This window comes from Cyrtonyx montezumae, unplaced genomic scaffold (genome assembly GCF_038088225.1).
Source record: "Cyrtonyx montezumae isolate F1298 unplaced genomic scaffold, pur_monq_1.0 scaffold_10, whole genome shotgun sequence".
Taxonomy (NCBI): domain Eukaryota; kingdom Metazoa; phylum Chordata; class Aves; order Galliformes; family Odontophoridae; genus Cyrtonyx; species Cyrtonyx montezumae.
The window spans coordinates 40,791,265-40,808,342 of record NW_027071826.1 but is presented as its reverse complement, the minus strand read 5'-3'; the positions used below and the strand labels follow the sequence as shown (position 1 = coordinate 40,808,342).

Sequence of the window (17,078 nt, the reverse complement as noted above, 5' to 3'; positions counted from 1 at the left end):
GACACATCACTGAAATCCAAGTGTAATGTCACACAGTTTGAACCTGTCTGCAGGATGTGCTGTGTACTCTTAAGGATTAAATTTAATGTACATAGGGGTACAGGCAAATCACTACTGCAAATCAATCTGCTGCTGTAGAACTGTGAATCATATAGTATTTGACATTTTGTTAAATGTATGATCAACTGTCATTGAGATAGTGTATTGAGTGAATTAGAATTCAATGACAAAACAGAAGTTATCAGGAAATTGACCTGCAAATGGTCCATACTTAGCTGATGCTGAAAACAGGTGACTTTGCTTTTTATTCAATGTGACTCATTTCACAGGATCATCCCAGAGCAGAATATGAAGCAAAAGTTTTAGAAAAATCACTGAGGAAAGAACACAAACATAAAGAGGTATGGTAAAAATATTAATTTTTTCATCTATTAAAAAAAAAAACCTTTGATAAAGGCCACTTGTAGCAGGCGCTGATCCACAACCAATAGAAAAAAGAATAGAAATAGCTTACAATTATAATAATAATAATGATAATAATAATAATTCAAAGAAAAACAAAAACAAAAACCAGAGACACTACAGATGGCATTTAAATTCCATGTTTTCAGCCCTGACATAGATGTGGTACTTGGTATACTCACATACTGAAGACCTGAATAAGTCTAGAAATGCCTTCAGTGGTATGGTCAGATACAGAAGTATGGTTTAAGAAATCTTTTTGGGTCTGACTGAAGGGGCTCTCCTGTTAGGCTGACCAATAAAACTTGAGAAAAATGTAAGAAAACATCTTTGCCTGTGCTATTACAAGTACCTCAGGAGTGGTTCATTGTCTTGTGAGCATCCGTCCTCCTGCCATCAGATCAACCCGTGGGGCTGAAATCTGTGGTGTTTCTCATACAGAGATTTTGGCTATGTGAGGAAGTCTCTAGCTTTGTTGTGGCTGCCCCAGAGAAGCCCCTGGGAGCCCTAACATCTGCTTTTGCCTTTTTGCTCATAGTGTAGGTCAGGCAAGGCATTGCTTTAACATGGCTCTTAGAAGATGAACGTCCTGCTACTGAGCTGGGTTCTGACTGTGCTTAGGTCTTGGGACTGTTTTGTAAATAAAAATATTTCTAGAGCGTTAATTGAGAGCACTAACACCAGTTTTCTCGCCCAATTCCAGCTTCGATATTAACTTTCTGCCTTTTAAAAGCATAACTTCCATTATATTTCACCGGATAAGGTATTGCTCACTTTTGCTTTTTACCTTGCTCTTGACACTGATGTGAATAAGGTGCTGCCAACCATCCTGGGGCGTGTGCATCTCACCCGCGGCCAGCACAGTTCCTTTGAACAGCTCAAGTACTGCTGGACCCCTTTCTCAGGATGCTGATGTTGAGACATTCTAGTTAACTGAGGGGATGCAGCATGCAAGCTGTCAGGTGCAGTGTGGAATACCTGATTTGCAGCACTGCTTTAAAATCCCCAGCAGGAGAAAAAGGATTTAGATGGCTGCCTTCTTATGTAAACATTTGAATATAGACTTTGTGTTGAACTCTACCAGAAATATGCAACTCACTGTTCCTTATGGTATATTAGGAATTCTGATCCTAAATGTGGAAGATTAGGATAATCAGACAATTAATGGTAACCTCAAAATATCAGAGTAGGAAAGCTGAGCAATAAAGAGAGGGTGTTTTTTTTTAACCATACTATTTATAACTTTTTGGGCTGCATTCAATATGGATGTTACTAATTTGGGAAACGTGAGAAAAGAAGTTTTTTTCTGAAAGACTTGGTAATTATCTTTCACTGAGATCTAGAGCATTCGGGTTCAAATTCAACAGTTGTATGTCAACTCATAAATTTTATTAAAGGAAAACTATCTGAAGTCAACCCAGAACTTGCTCACATTCTTTCAAAAGAAGTCTGATTAAAAAATTACATACATCCTTCTGAAAGGAAAAACACTTTGGACATCCTTTATACATTGTAAATGAACAAGAAGGGCATAATCCTAAATGAGTAATGGGAAATTCTTTGCAGAACAGTTTGACCTATCCCAAGATTTAGGGCAAAAGTTTGACTTTTGCTGTTGTTGGTTGTTTTTTTTTTGTTTGTTCGTTTTTTTTAATTGACCTTCAGCTTTACACAAAGCATTGAGCAAACTGACAGAGCATTCACTTGTGGCTAAACTGCAATCTATGCAGAGTTAGTAGAGAGTATAGAGATGAATTTAGCAGTGCTTTGTAATGCTATGTTGCCCAATCCTTTTTTGTTTCCTTTAATTGCCATCAGAAGCATCGGTATTTTCCAGAAGAGGCAGCAAACAAATGGAGACAAAGAGTTAAGACAGTCATGGCTGGGGTGAAATTGGTTCTTTTTATTCAAACTTATGAGGAAGCTCAAATTATGTGTAATTATGGAAGACACAAATCAATTGTTTTTGGCTGTTGAACTGTTGTTTAATATTCACATTCAGTTTTGGGTTTCTTCCCCTTCCTCCCCTCATTTCTTCAGCACTCTTTTAGCCACCATTTCTGTGCATCTGGAATGGCACTGCATGGCTAACCTTAAGGGTACTGCGCTGGAGTGAGGTTATGTTTTGCAGTGAAGCATGGGCTGTGTGTTTAAAGAGTTGCTTGCACTTCCTTAAGGCAACGTGCATGTAATAAAAATAGAATTTTGAGTAATATTTTTATGTCCCTTAAAATGTGTGCGTCATCTTCTGTAATGCTACTTCATTGTTTATTTTCTGGTGTTTAGAAACAATTCCCGGCATGAAAGTTCATAAAAGACTTGATGAGCAATCCTGCTCTAAATGAAATCTTCATCCCTAAACTCAGTGTGGTAGAATCACTTGATGGTTGATGGGATTTAGGGTGGTCTGCAGACCGTTGTTGTTGCATGTGCGCATCTTAACTCCCAGAACTCCCAGTCGCCTGATCCATCAGATACCATGTGGGTGGTTATGCAGTTAAAACTTAGACCTATTGAAGCAATTTGAGGTTGGTCACATCATAAAACGAGATCTTCCCTATCAACTGTGTGCTCATACTGAAGTTTTTTTTGGAAAAGTCTGTATTTCAGTGGCACCAGTTGGGTAAATGCAAAGGTGCAAATACTGGAGAGGGAGAAGGGAAGAAGAGGGAGAATTTTTCCAGGGAAAGGAAAATAAAATATTTAACAGTGGGAGAAATCTTACACCGTGGTTTATGACAGGCTATTTGCATGTTTCCTCCAAAAAGTATACAGAAAAATCTGTTTTATTTATACCCACAATGTAGGCGCTTGACCAATTTGAACCTAGATACAGAGTAAACAATTTGCCTTTGTGGAATTGTAACTGTAAACACTGTGTCTTTGCATCTGCTAACTGGGTGTGTATTTGTTAGCCTTGGTTTCCCCTCTGTTTTTGTCACATGCATGAAATTGCATGATCTATCTTTAGTAAATGTACTCTTTTCTCCCCTAAATTTTAGACAGATAAAGAGAAGCTGACATGGAAGGATCGCTTTCCAGCCTACTTGACCAATTTTGTTGGCATTATCTTCATGGTAAGCATCACTTGGCAAAGACTAAAATTTATGTTACTGAGTGATCAGATAGAACAGAAGTGATACAAATGCTAATGAAAACCATGATAGGTTTATCAGATTGATGTGGTTTTCAACAACTTTTTACCAGCAGAAAACATTCAAACTTTTTTTTTTTAATAACAAAAACTTTTACAGAAATTGAAGTGCTTGAAGTACTACTTTATCCCTACTCTTGAAAGTGGAAGTACTACTCTTTCTGCTAAAGAAATAAGCATATCTGAAAGTGGTAAGGGAAAAAAGAAGGTGTGGAAATGGAGATTACCACAATCATCGATGGGACAAAGCTTAAAACACACAGAGTGCCCTTGAGAAGTACTGAGGAAGGAGAGAATGGCACATTTCTTAGACCTGACTTTTTTGAAAGAAATGTTGTGGCAATCCTGATTGTGGGAATTTTACTAAATGAGTCAAATTTGGGGTCATATCATACGAAAGCGAACTGAGAACAATTAGTTCAAAAGAAAAAGAAGAAAAAAAAAAGGAAAATTAATTATTAGAACAAGTCTTTTTTTTTCCCATTTGCTTATAAATCATCATCATTTAGAGCTAATTCTGAAGGAAATAATAATTCAAGACAGAGTGGTAGTTGGATAAAAAGGTTTAAGTCCTTTGCAAAAGTATAATACAGCAGTCTGACTTAGGTCATATGTTTCTAGAGATTTTGAAGATCAAATCACTAGTAAAAGTGGATCTGTTCTCATACTGACCAGGAACCTTAGCACAGTTTCTGGGATTGGGATATGGCCCGTAGACCCCATCTGTAAGGCCGTGGCTAAGTCTTGTGCCAAGTGTTTACAGTTAAATCTTTTGTAAGGGGCTGCACTGCTCTTACTTGCAGGTGGGGCTGACATTCGCTATAGTGTTTGGAGTCATAATATACAGAATCTCCACTGCAGCAGCACTGGCAATCAGCGCAACTCCATCAGGCCGGTCCAGCGTCAGGGTCACTGTCACTGCCACCGCTGTCATCATCAATTTGGTTGTCATCATCATCTTGGATGAAGTATATGGCTGCATAGCAAGGTGGCTAACTCAGATCGGTAGGTGCAAGTCCACAGGTGGTATTTGTTGGAACAGTTATAAATGAGAGTACTGGAAGGACTATATTGTGTGATTATCTTCACATTAGTGAGAAAACCCATGGAATTCAGATGGGTGAACAGAGCTCTCACCAGTCACTTACAAATACCAAAGCATAGATGGATTCAACTTTAAAGTCTAATTGCTAATCCAGTTATCTGTAACAGAAAAAACAGCTAAATTCCTGTACCTGCTCTTGACCTTGACTCTATCATGCAGTTGCTGCTTTTTTTTTCTTTCTTGTTTATTTGCCAAGTAATGGGAAATTGCGAATGCAAAGAAAAATAACACAGAAAAATAAAATAATTCCAAAAAAGCATGACTGATAAAAGCTCCAGAAACCTCTTCAGCTAAGTTCTTGTCCATTCTGCGAATGATTGTCATGAAGATGCCAGATGTGACAGACACAACTGCAGATGCTGGAGCTGTCGCAATGCAAAAAAAGTGGGATTCCAGAGGGCTTACCACTGACCTCCCTGAGGCCATTTTGTTTTACCTTCCGTTGTTTAAAAGGTGGCTGAAAATGTTTTCCAAAGTCCACGTTTATTAGATCTTATAATGTTTCAAGTAGGGCAGCTTCCTAATGTTTCTTACATATGTCCTGTTGGTTCCAGAGGTGCCAAAAACTGACAAGAATTTTGAAGAGCGTCTGATTTTTAAGGCTTTTCTTCTGAAATTTGTCAACGCCTACACACCCATCTTCTATGTTGCTTTCTTCAAAGGCCGGTGGGTAATGAAAAAGTCTGTTCAGAGTTTCAATTTGTTGCTTGAGACAGCAGGAGCAGGGTTAAGACTGTAGTTGGGTAGCAAGGAAGATTCCTTGGGGTGGGTGACAATAAAGATGCCACAGGACATGTTCTGGCTAATACAACAGCAGTGAGGTTAGGTGCCTTTGTGTCATCAGATTCTGGCTCTGGTATAATTTCTGAGTGAGAGGGCAGTGCTCAGGTCTACTGTGCTAAGGGTTGTGGGGTAACAGGCAACACACAGCTAGCCTGTGGATCTGGGCTGAGGTGAACAGTTGGTGCTCACCCTGCATGGCTTACTGCCTCCCCTCTTCTAACCTTACCTCCCTACTTTACTCCCAGACTTTTCTTTCCCATCCCTCTCATTTTGTTTTACGTTTGTTTGGATTTTTTTTCCATTTCTAATATACCTTAGTGGATTTCTGCCAAGACGTACCTATACTATTGTAGGGCATGTGGCTTGTGTTTTTACTGAGCTGCTTGCTCAGTCCAGAAGATTTACTTTTTGGAACAACAACAACAAAAAACCAAGAAAATTCCAAGATGATTTATTTCCTTCTCTTTTTTAGAACTAATCATTAGGTGGTCCCACTCCATGACATAGCATGTCATAAATGACATTAGGAATCAAATACAAGAAGTATGAAATCGATATGAAGTTCTTAATTCTAACAATTGCACTTTAGGTTTGTTGGACGTCCAGGAGACTATGTCTACATTTTCCATTCTTTCCGAATGGAAGAGGTAATTGCATTTCACCCTGCCTGTGCTCGCACCATGTGTGAACACCCTCTTCCCCTAAGGTGTCCTGATTTCCCTTTCCTTTGTCTGATACAGTGTGCACCAGGTGGCTGCCTGATGGAGCTGTGTATCCAGCTCAGCATCATCATGTTGGGCAAGCAGCTGATTCAAAATAATTTATTTGAGATCGGCATCCCGTAAGTAGAAACATTTTTTCCCTCCCAAACATGTGTTTTTTGCTATGTGTCCAATAAACTGTGTGCTCACCACCCTTTGATATGAATGTGGTTAGCAGGCTACCTGCAAGCCATACAGCAAATGCTGCATCCTTGCTGCTCTGCAGCTGCACCAGCATCGCTGTTAATACATCCAGCACAGCACGTCTGAAGAGTCAGAAAATCTGTTGTCTTCCTCCTGGCTAGCAGTAGGTGCAGTTCTGAATGAGATTTAACCATAACCGTGTTTCACTGCCTTCATACACTGAGTCTTGGTAGCTCCTTATAGCATATTTTGACTCTTGCACATTTTGTATGAAAGTAGATTCAGAGCTCATTGTGTCTGTTAATGTAAAAAACTTACTGTTCCTCATCCACCTGCAAAGTGGGCATTGTACGCAGAGTGGCATGCTAACTGGATCACCTCCATTTTTCAACAGAAAAATGAAGAAATTCATAAGATACATGAAATTAAAGCGTCGACGTTCCTTGGACCATGAAGAACATGTGAAAAAAAAGCAGCGTTATGAAGTTGACTATAACCTGGAGCCTTTTTCTGGACTTACCCCTGAGTACATGGAAATGAGTGAGTGAGGTGGAAAGAAGGTGTCTTAAGCTGAATTATGCTGATTGAATGCGATGGAGAGCTGGGGTTTTTGAACTGTAGGTTTGGAGGACAGTGGCTATGGTGCAGAACTGCTGTGTATGGTCTATGTAGCACATTTCAGCCAGTCGTGGGCTGCTCTAGGGACAGATTACTCTATCTGGTGATTATGGTCGCTTCTTTAGCTCTATTTTTTAGATTTTTTTTTTTTTTTTTGAGCTGTGCAACATGTTACCGTCAAGGGTTAAATAATTAAACTTGAAATTGTGAGGTAGATTGTATCATTTGTTGCACCTTACACGAGAAAAAAAAATCGTTGAATTCAGATTTGACAGTTTTTACTGTGCATTCTCACTCCAGATTTGTTCTGTTTTTTGAAATCTGACCACAATGTTCTCAGAGAGATATATGCCTGTAAGCCAGGTTGAACCTGACAGATCACATGTATTGTTTTGCAAGTAATGCATTATCTCGAGTGATTAATATGGAATTTAAGCACTGAATGTCAGCTCTGCATTACTGAAGCTCTAAAGCTACATTTCCTTTCCTCCTTGCAACCTTGGAGAAGCTGAGAAGTCTGTTGCACTTAATGCTGCTATTGACAGTATCAGAGGTTCCTTAAGTATCAGCATTAGACAAGCAACTTTATGTAGTGTTTTCAGGAACAACTAGGCAAAAATAATGGAAAAGAAGTATGAAACAGATCAATGATGAAAATTGACTGGCCTAGCAAATATGGTGTGAATTAGAATAACTTAGAGTAGTTGTGTCCAGGACAGGACAGGAACTGGTTGTGTCCTTCCTGAGGCCCAGGTAAGGTGCACAGCATCAGGCCACAGTGTGAGCTCTTGTTGCCTGCTCTGAAAGAAGAACCTGACATGGAGCAGATAGGCTGTGGGGATGGCTGGAGGAGAGGGGTTGGTTGGGAGAGCATGGAAAAGTTCTTGCCCTATTTGAGGTGGGGAACAACAGTTCAAGGGAAATGTAAATCTTCCTCTATAAATACACATAGAGGGCAAGCATTAGGATGGGTGATGAAGAACAAAGCTAGCAGAAAATCCAGCAAAAGAATTGGCACATACAATCACGGAGAGAGTGGGCTGGCATGCAGAAGGTTTCTAAACTTCAGAAGAGAAAGTTTCCAGTGGGCTTAGCAAGAGCTGAAGCCTTGCCATGTCAAGCATGACAGTCTTATGTGGGAGCTCACGCTGCCACAGGAGGCAGCAGCTGGCAGAAGAGCTGCTATCATCCCACATTCCTCATTTCAGATAACTCCCACGGTCGAGGGCCTGCTTGGAGCAGGACCCATCCTGCTGTGGCACAGCATCCCCTTGCTCCTGTCCTGCTAGAGGGACACAGTGGCAACGAGCAGCAGGACCAGCATCACTGTGATGAAGTTGTGCTAGGGACTCCTCTGTCTCCATGGTCATTTGGCCTTGCTGGACAAACAAGATGCAACTTAGTCTCCCAGTAGGTGTTGTCTTATTAGAATCTGGGGAAACAGCACTGACATGACGATGTTTGGAGCATCTGGACAACTCTCTAAGACATATGGTCTGATTTTTGGGTGGTCCTGTGTAGAGTCAGGAGTTGGACTCAGTGATTCTTAAGGGGGTCCCTTCCAACTTGGAATATCCTCTATGCATGCATTTGATAAATGCAAATCAATCCACTGAAATTCTTCTTTCCTTCTCAGTTATTCAGTTTGGATTTGTGACTTTGTTCGTTGCATCCTTCCCCCTGGCACCTCTGTTTGCTTTGTTGAACAACATCATTGAAATCCGTTTAGATGCAAAAAAATTTGTTACGGAGCTGAGGAGACCGGTAGCAGTCAGAGCAAAGGACATAGGTAAGAGCACATTGCTGCTGTCACTCTCTGCTTGTTTATTCCTGGACCGATGGCAGGATGCTATTGTGCTGAGTTGGTCTCATTAACAGGAAGACATTTATAGGATAATTCAAAGCATTATACTGTGGCTTAACTGTGAACTGTCATAACTTATCAAGGCTTTGCTTTCAAAATAGAAAGAGCAGCGCTTTAAATTCAGATGAATATTTTATTAGGTAAACAGTGCCATTTTTCAAAGCAAAGTGGTCGATACAGTAGCGAAGTCTCACATAGCTCTGCACACCAACAGTTCTTCCTGGCAGTGCAGTTTTCTTGCAGAAGCAAAAATTTATGTGTTTAATAACTCTTGTCTGGGCTGGACAAATAAGCTTGGGATTGAGAAGAGACTTGAAAGTCTGTGGGTAAGGATGTCTCTTCATCCCTGCTGGAAGGGCATTTATCCCAGATCATTCCTGAACCTGGAAAGCTGCAATGAACCTGGCTGGAACACAGCTCTGTGGTCATACGGCAGCAGCACACCATTTCTCCCTTATCCTCAAAACTTCTGAAGAAATAGGTACCTAAGCATGGCTTTGGAAGATAGAGTTGGAACCACTTTGCTTATGGGTCTTTAAATTAGTCTCCTAAAAATTATTCTTTTTAATTTAAATATAACCCTAATTTGGCACAGTCCTAACTGTGTTAAGTGAAAAATGTAGTTTATTTAGTTTTAGTGATTGGCATAGCATTCACATGTTTGTCTCCTTCCTTAGGAATCTGGTACAATATCCTCCGGGGGATAGGAAAGCTTGCTGTCATAATAAATGTAAGTAATTCTGCATGAATAAAATTTTACTTCAATAGGCTGGCTTGTCCATTCTGCTCCATTAGCTTAAATCTCTCGAATTCAGTGAAAGTTAATGATTCAGAATTTTGCTAAAATAATAGGGAATCAGATTTAAATTTGAGACAGTTTTGCACAGTGATACACTGGGGGATAGAAAATGGCCTAAGTTTGGTATTCAGAACAATAGGGAGATCTGAAAATCTGAGTACAGTCTGGCCTCAAAACGTACTGTTTTCACTCAGTCGGCACTGAAAATCAATGAAGATATTTTTAGTTACTTCAGCATTGAATACCCCATCCACTGGAAAATTTTAGCCTGCCTTAATTTTTGCATATTTTACATTATTTTGATTCTTCAGAAAAGTTGTGTTCCCTCTCACTTTCTTTCCATTATGTTCATTTCTAATATCCTAACTAAATATACATTCACTTCTGTCACCTTCATCTGGCAAAAGATGAAAAGAAAGCTGAACGACAGTCTGAAAACATGTTTCTAATGAAGCACAATAACAGCTGTACAGGGCTTACAGCCACATGTCCATGGGCTCTCCTCTTTGCTCTCCATTATTCAGAGTGGAGATCCCTTGGCTCTGCCAACAGGTGTCTGTTCTTTTAAGACCAAACCATTCTAGTGGGTATTGCCTTAATTTGTCTTTACCATTTCTCACCTTTTCCTTAGGTAATAATTTCTCTATTTTTCTCTTTCTTCCTCTGTACTCTCTCTGCATCATTATCCAGTGTTGTTTTCCTTCTTTGACCTATGCACTGTCCCTTTTTATCTCAGAATAAATAAAACATTTTGTACTGTGTTTGTTTCACGTGTACATGAGACTTTTGCCAGTGAAAATGTTTTACAACAATGATAAATAAGAATGGTGAGAGTTATGAAGAAGTCTGTTGACTTGGCTGTCCTACACTTTGTGTGTGATGTTTTTACAAAACCTTCTAGAACAACCAAACTGTGTGGAACTTTTGTGACCATAAAAATAAAACTGGTTCAGTCTGCTCATCCTTTTACCTCAGTGGAGCTAAAGAATATGTACGATTAATGGGATTTTGCAGTGCAATGAGCATTTAGAGAGTCAATTCACTGTAACTTGTTTGCAGAACAGAAGTGGAATTCATGTAAATAAATCAACTGGACCTTATGAAATGCATAAGGGTCAAGTTGCCATTTGGGGCACAAGGAAATAGTGTGTTTTGCTTTGCCCTGATGCTGGGATGCAGCAGCTCCAAGCTCTGGAGAATCCAGATTATTACTACATACAAATCTTAGTCAACATGAAACTGCTCCATGTCATGTCCTGCAGCTCAAACGTGTCAGCAGTAAATACTACCTTGTTACAGCAGTTAATATTCCATTTTAGGGGCCTGTAGGCTACAGTTTCCACCTTGTTGTCTGCAACAACCCCTATATGACAGCTCCTTATTTGTGTGTGAGTTATGTGGGCAAGACATAGTTGAGTGTGTTGTTAACTTTAAACAGTACCTGAATATTGCGCTCATTCTCTACTCTTATGGCTTAGGCATTTGTGATCTCATTCACATCTGACTTCATTCCACGCCTCGTGTACCTGTATATGTACAGTGAGAATGGCACCATGCATGGCTTCGTGAACCATACACTATCCTCTTTTAATGTCAGCGATTTTCAAGCAGGAACAGCTCCAAACGATCCCATGGAACTTGGCTACGAGGTTCAGATATGCAGGTACTCTCTTGAGTAACACCTAATTTTAAGCATTTTCCCAGCTAAGAACATGACAAACTGTAATGTTCCTGGGGTAGACTTTGGTCCCTTGTATTTTCAACACCTTTTAAGCACCTTGGTAGACTTCTACATTGAATAGAGTCATTGCCTTGAAAGTCCTATCTTACAGATGAAGTAACCACAAGACCTGAATATGAAGTACTGAATATTTTGGGAAACAGAGAGTAGTGTTATCAAATTCAGTGTTTGTCTCTACAAAGATTTCTATTATTATGTATTCCTATTTTCAGGAGAGGAGATAAATAAACAGCATAATGATACTTCAAGGGAATAAAGTGGTGTTAGTCATGGTGTTAAGACTGTGATTTCACAGTATACTTCTCCAATTTCTGTAGCAGTTGCTGATGACAGTAATAGCAGCCTGGTCTGCACTGGAATTTAAGACCCACTGAAAGTGTGATTGTACAAGAAATATCCGTGCCTGTAATTATTTCTACATATTATTTTCTTTGCTAAAGACAAATTATTGTTTGCATGTTTCAACTTATCAGTCTGGTTCTGAAATGCTGAAATGCATACTTTGCCTACGCTTCCTTAGATATGCATCATCTTCAAAACAAATGTTTTTCAACCTTCTAAATTGGTCACGGAAGCCAAATGGAAGCACTTAGAACAGCAGAACTGTAGGGGTAAATGGTTTACAACCACTGAAAATTTACACAAACTGACCAGAAAAAAACACCTTATAAAGCTTTAGATTTTTTTTAATCTCTAGATGACATTTAATTGACATAGCAGATTAACTTGCACTGAATGCTAAATGCTAAACAGAATGCTGAATGAATGCTAAACAGAAAATTCACCCTGAGATGAAAGAGAAAACCAACCCAAAATTGCATATATATATATGCTTAGGGTTTGTTTGTTTTTTTTTAATTTTCTCCCTATTTCCTCCTGGTAGTCTTTGTACAGAGGATGAATTAAGCAGGCAAACAGGTTTTTAGCACAGAACTTATGGAAAAGAAGTGTTAGGGTGTATTAGTGTCACAGTCCAATGTAAAAATGTCAGTTTTCTACTTTTTAGTCCCACCTTCCATTTTTCCCAGGGATTTTTAAATCCCTTGAAAACAGGGTTTCCCAATTCTTTCTAAATATTAACAGTATGCTGTAGTGTAAATTAAATGTATTTTTCTCGCTCCAGTTCCTAACAGTTTACTTTTGATTAGCTCATAGATATTCTGGAAGCCATAGCTAAAGGAAAATTGTCATGTTCTCTCTGTACTTGGGCAGTGATCTTTTGCCAATCATGAACAAGCAGAATGCCAGGTAGCACAGCACACATTATATGGATTTGAGATCAGTATTTTTATCTTTAAAGTTAGTCTGAAAAATGTTTGCTTATTTATTTTCATCTAAAGCTTATTTAAAAACAAACAAACAAAAACCCAACAAACAGTGAAACCAGACTGAGTTGTGTCATTTGCTGTCTTTGCACAGTTTATATTATTTTTAATTAGGGTTTTTATTATTTATATTCAGAGGGAATTAAGATTGAAGACTTTGAATTTTTGAATGAAACTTGAAGACTATGGGAGGTTTAGTTGTGTATTGTTTGTGAGTGGTTACTACAAAGCCATGCTATAAGAGTGATCTTTCTTTTAGACTGTATAATTATATATATATATGTATATTATATGTTTGATATACTGTTCATCCATTCACTGTTAACTCCTTGTTGTGCTGAAATGTCTGAATTATGTCACTGATTTACTGAGTATTGTTTTGCAGGTACAAAGATTATCGAGAACCCCCCTGGTCTGAAAATAAATATGACATTTCAAAGGATTTCTGGGCTGTCCTAGCAGCAAGATTAGCATTTGTGATAGTTTTCCAGGTATGTTATCACTGCCCACACTTTTAATATGAGAAAGGAAAGGAGTCGTCATATTTCTTCAGCTAAATACAGCAAGCCATCTTGGGAAATAGTTATTAGGCCAAAGAAAGAATCTTCCTTCGTGGCTGTTTTCATTCACAGGAATTTGACCGTCCTTGTTCACCCTCCTGCCTCTCATACAGTCACAGATGTACCACAGCAGTGGATTACTTCATCCTCAGTAAATCTGTGAACTGGTTTGATGCAAAAGGAACTTAATGACTTCCCAGTAGGACATCAATAAATGCAGTGAAGAAGCATAGATTTCCTCCAAAATAATTTCTAGACCAAGACAAGAAATGGAAGTTCCAAAATTTCTTGTTTGTATTTTATTTCATATCTGAACAAGAAGGTGAAACCTTCCAATTTTTCACTGAATTACATTGTTGAATCACAACAGTCAAGCTGGTTATTGTGATACAAGTGTTTTAATTCCATCTTTCCTAAACTTGTTCCAATTTTTTGGAAGTCTTTGGGAAAGGCTTCCCTGTCAACGAATCAAGATTTTAAATCAGAAATGTTTCGTGCTTTTTTTTTTTTTTTTTTTACCAGCTTTCATCATTTTTCCTCTTGCTTATTTGTTTCTGCCTTGCTGATGCAAAACTCTATCAGGTCCAATCTTTCTTTTTGATTTCTAAAGGGCTGTGACAATATTTGTAGATAAATCCTGAAGGTCTACACCTGGTATTTTTCTCTATTTCTAATATGAACAGGAAGTTGAGGTAAATTTGTCTCAGTATTGTGTTTGTGGCATGCAGTTGAGCCTAGTTCAAATAGTATCCTTTCTTCATTCTTCCTTCTTCAGTATCCTTTCTTCATTCTTCCTTCTACAGTAAAATGGCCTCTTCCCCTTCAGCCTCTTCTCCTTTCATTTGCCCTGGCTGACGTTTTCTCACCATTTCATTTTCAGAATTTGGTCATGTTTATGAGTGACTTTGTTGACTGGATTATCCCAGACATTCCCAAGGACATTAGTCAGCAGATTCATAAAGAGAAGGTTCTCATGGTGGAGGTCTTCATGAGAGAAGAGCAAGGGAAGCTGCAAATGCTGGAAACCTGGAAAGACAAGGACAAGAAAAAAGGTGAAAACTGTAACAATCACAGCCCCAGACTCTCCCTGAGCCACAGTGGGAGCTTGTCCTCCTGTCACTCGTATCCTGTTGATGTATAGAAGAGGATGGAGTTAAGTACGTCGGGGCATTCCACTGGTACATAAGCCATCACGTAAAGGGCAGGACTTGAATAATGGACAACCTGCTGCATGTTGAAGGATGTGCTGCCATTTTGCTCCCATCTTTGTGAGAAATGCTCTTCTTACGAATATGGAGGACCACATTCTATTTCTGATAATGTGTTTTGTTTCTTTTTTTCTTTTGCACAAGCAGTGATGCAGGGAATTTTTATATTTCATCATTAGATAACACTATTTACATTGGTGTGCATTAATGAAGACATACTTAGTATGTCTTGATAGAGATATTCTCTGAGAATTTGTCCTTAGGCTATTAATTAAATCATTAATGCTAAATTTTAAGAAGTGATAATACTACTAATTTAAAATATTTTTGGAGTCCCAGGCTTTGCAGCTCTGTCAGAAAACTTTATAAAGTGTATGCAAATTCAGCTTTAGAGTGTGCCCTGGTATTCCTCTGGGCAGGAGAGGAACCACATAAAGTTAACCAGACTTATGGTTTAGCTCTGCTGGCAGACATCTGTGTTTGAACGTGCAGGTCTGAAACAAAGCTCCCATTGAGTTTTAGGGTCAAATACGTGCCTGGGGCACATGTGGTTGTCTACAGCATGCCTGAGACCTTCACTGGGCATTGCTCTCTTCACAAGCATCAGGAAAGCGGATCTGGAAAAGACCTCCTTAGCAACGCATGGCTGATGTGGTGGAAGCTACCTCTGTGCCCCAGGCTGCAGTCCCTGTATTGGAGCAGTTCCCAGAGGCTCCTCACCCATAGCAAGGTAGCAGCAGCACAGTTTTGGAGATCTTCCCAGCAGGTCAATTTCTATGGAGCATTTTGGTAAATGCCCTGAATTAACGAGCACATGTAGAGCTACAGTGAGTCAACTGCCCTGCCTAGTACGCAGACACTATTCTTGCTGAGGAGAGTCCCTTTGTCCCTTTGTTTTAGCACATCCCTTTCTTAGCCGGGTGTTTCTCTGTAGCCCTCTGTCCTCTGCAGGAGAAAAGCCAGTTGCCCTTGCAGACTTTGTGCTGCTGAATGGCATTTCCCAGAGGCTACGCTGGAAGAGTATATCCAAAACATGAACCACTCAGTGTCTTCACGGAAAGTTTAGCCTGCACTGGGGCTACAGGACCAGACCTTCAGTTAGTTACAGAACTTCTCTTTTGTCTTAAAATACCCTATCTTTTATACATGGAGCTTCCTTGAATAGAAGTCTAAAATCCTTCCTTATGAAGCCTATCTAAATCCCATCTGTTCAACTCTTTTTAAATATAGTACATTTTAGTTTTGCTTTGTCAAATGATGAACAGCACTTCCAAATAATATTGGTGCAATTAACCTCATTTCTTTGATTGCTTTGTCTTGTCCATGGCACTTGCATTATCAATATAAAACTGAAGAATAAAATAAAAAGTAAAGATTTCTTTTAAGTCTAACTACTGTATGGTTTGTTACAAAACCAGATGTCAAGACTGTTCTCAGTAGTTGTTTCTTTATTCTTTTCCTTCTTTCTTTGCTAAAATAATTTAAAGATTAATGCCAGAACTTAAAAAAAAAGCCATATTTAGCTTTTGATATATTTATTTGTTTTAAAGTATGTGATAAACTTGATATTTTTCTGTAGTCTGTCCAAAGAAGGCACCAGAAAAGATATTATGTGGAAGAAAGAAAATGGTATTAACCAAATATTCTTGAAGCTTATTTAAAATATTGATCCAACCAAAGATTTTTATTAATAAAGGGCTTATATTTTGTTAACTCTTGTTTCTGTTGTATTTTGACTTGCAGGAATGTCACTATTTTTTAAATTTGTAATTTATGATAGCTTATTCCTGTAGGGACAAATCCTGCCTGATTTATTCACACTATAAGCATTAAGCCTGGCAGTATTTACAAAGTCAGGCCTATGGACTGCAATATAACTGTAAGTGCAAATAAATTAAGCAGAATTTTGTCTGTAAATCCTGAAGAAGTGTTCTTTCTCTCCATTCCGTGGTAGCCCCAAAGATGTAGAAGAAAGCTAAACGTGAACTACCTATTCTGAAGAGACATCTTACAGAACTTCCTCTAAGGGAATTTCATCTGTAAATACTGATCTCAAAGTGTTCCCAGCGTAATACTGACATTCCTGTAAATGGCAGAACTATATCCTGAACACATACGTATCAAAAATTTTTCATTATTTGCTGAAATCATGAAATAGTAACAGTGGCTTAGATTTTCTTTTGTACAGTAAATTGTTTGAAATGGAATTTTGTATATAAAAGCTGTATTACTACTTAGATAACTATAAAACTTTCATGGAATCCTTTTTTTAAGAAAAGTAAATATATACTAAATCTGTTTTAGTTTTTTTTTAATTTTATTTTATTTTTCTTGGAGCATTTATTTGAAATAAACTTAAATATGCCAGAGCTTCTTCTGTGGGGTAGGCTTGCTTCCCAGTCCTGCTTGTGCTCTGAGTGCAACTGCAAGTACTTTTAGATTGGAGAAATATTGTAACTTGTGTTTGCCTAAAATGGATTGCTGACACTCTGCAGTGCTCCTTATGTACTCAGACCGCAGAGACCAGAACCAGGGGATTTTTCTGCAGATATTG

General features: G+C 38.7%; 1 protein-coding gene across 6 annotated transcripts in view; it reads left to right on the top strand.

The window, feature by feature from the left end:
• Positions 1-16,822, top strand: part of ANO1 (anoctamin 1) — a 73,163-nt gene extending 56,341 nt beyond the window's left edge. For 3 of the 6 annotated variants that reach the window (XM_065755021.1, XM_065755020.1, XM_065755019.1), the window contains 11 exons: positions 330-401; positions 3,465-3,539; positions 4,420-4,621; positions 5,276-5,387; positions 6,094-6,345; positions 6,804-6,949; positions 8,664-8,816; positions 9,569-9,621; positions 11,169-11,353; positions 13,142-13,247; positions 14,197-16,822. In XM_065755021.1, the coding sequence (XP_065611093.1) occupies positions 330-401; positions 3,465-3,539; positions 4,420-4,621; positions 5,276-5,387; positions 6,094-6,345; positions 6,804-6,949; positions 8,664-8,816; positions 9,569-9,621; positions 11,169-11,353; positions 13,142-13,247; positions 14,197-14,457 (1,617 nt within the window). In that variant the 3' untranslated portion in view covers positions 14,458-16,822. Of the gene's footprint in view, positions 1-329; positions 402-2,280; positions 2,359-3,464; positions 3,540-4,419; positions 4,622-5,275; positions 5,388-6,093; positions 6,346-6,803; positions 6,950-8,663; positions 8,817-9,568; positions 9,622-11,168; positions 11,354-13,141; positions 13,248-14,196 lie in introns of all 6 variants that reach the window. The other 3 variants (XM_065755023.1, XM_065755022.1, XM_065755024.1) reach the window with 2 other exon arrangements.
• Positions 16,823-17,078: the final 256 nt, after the last annotated feature.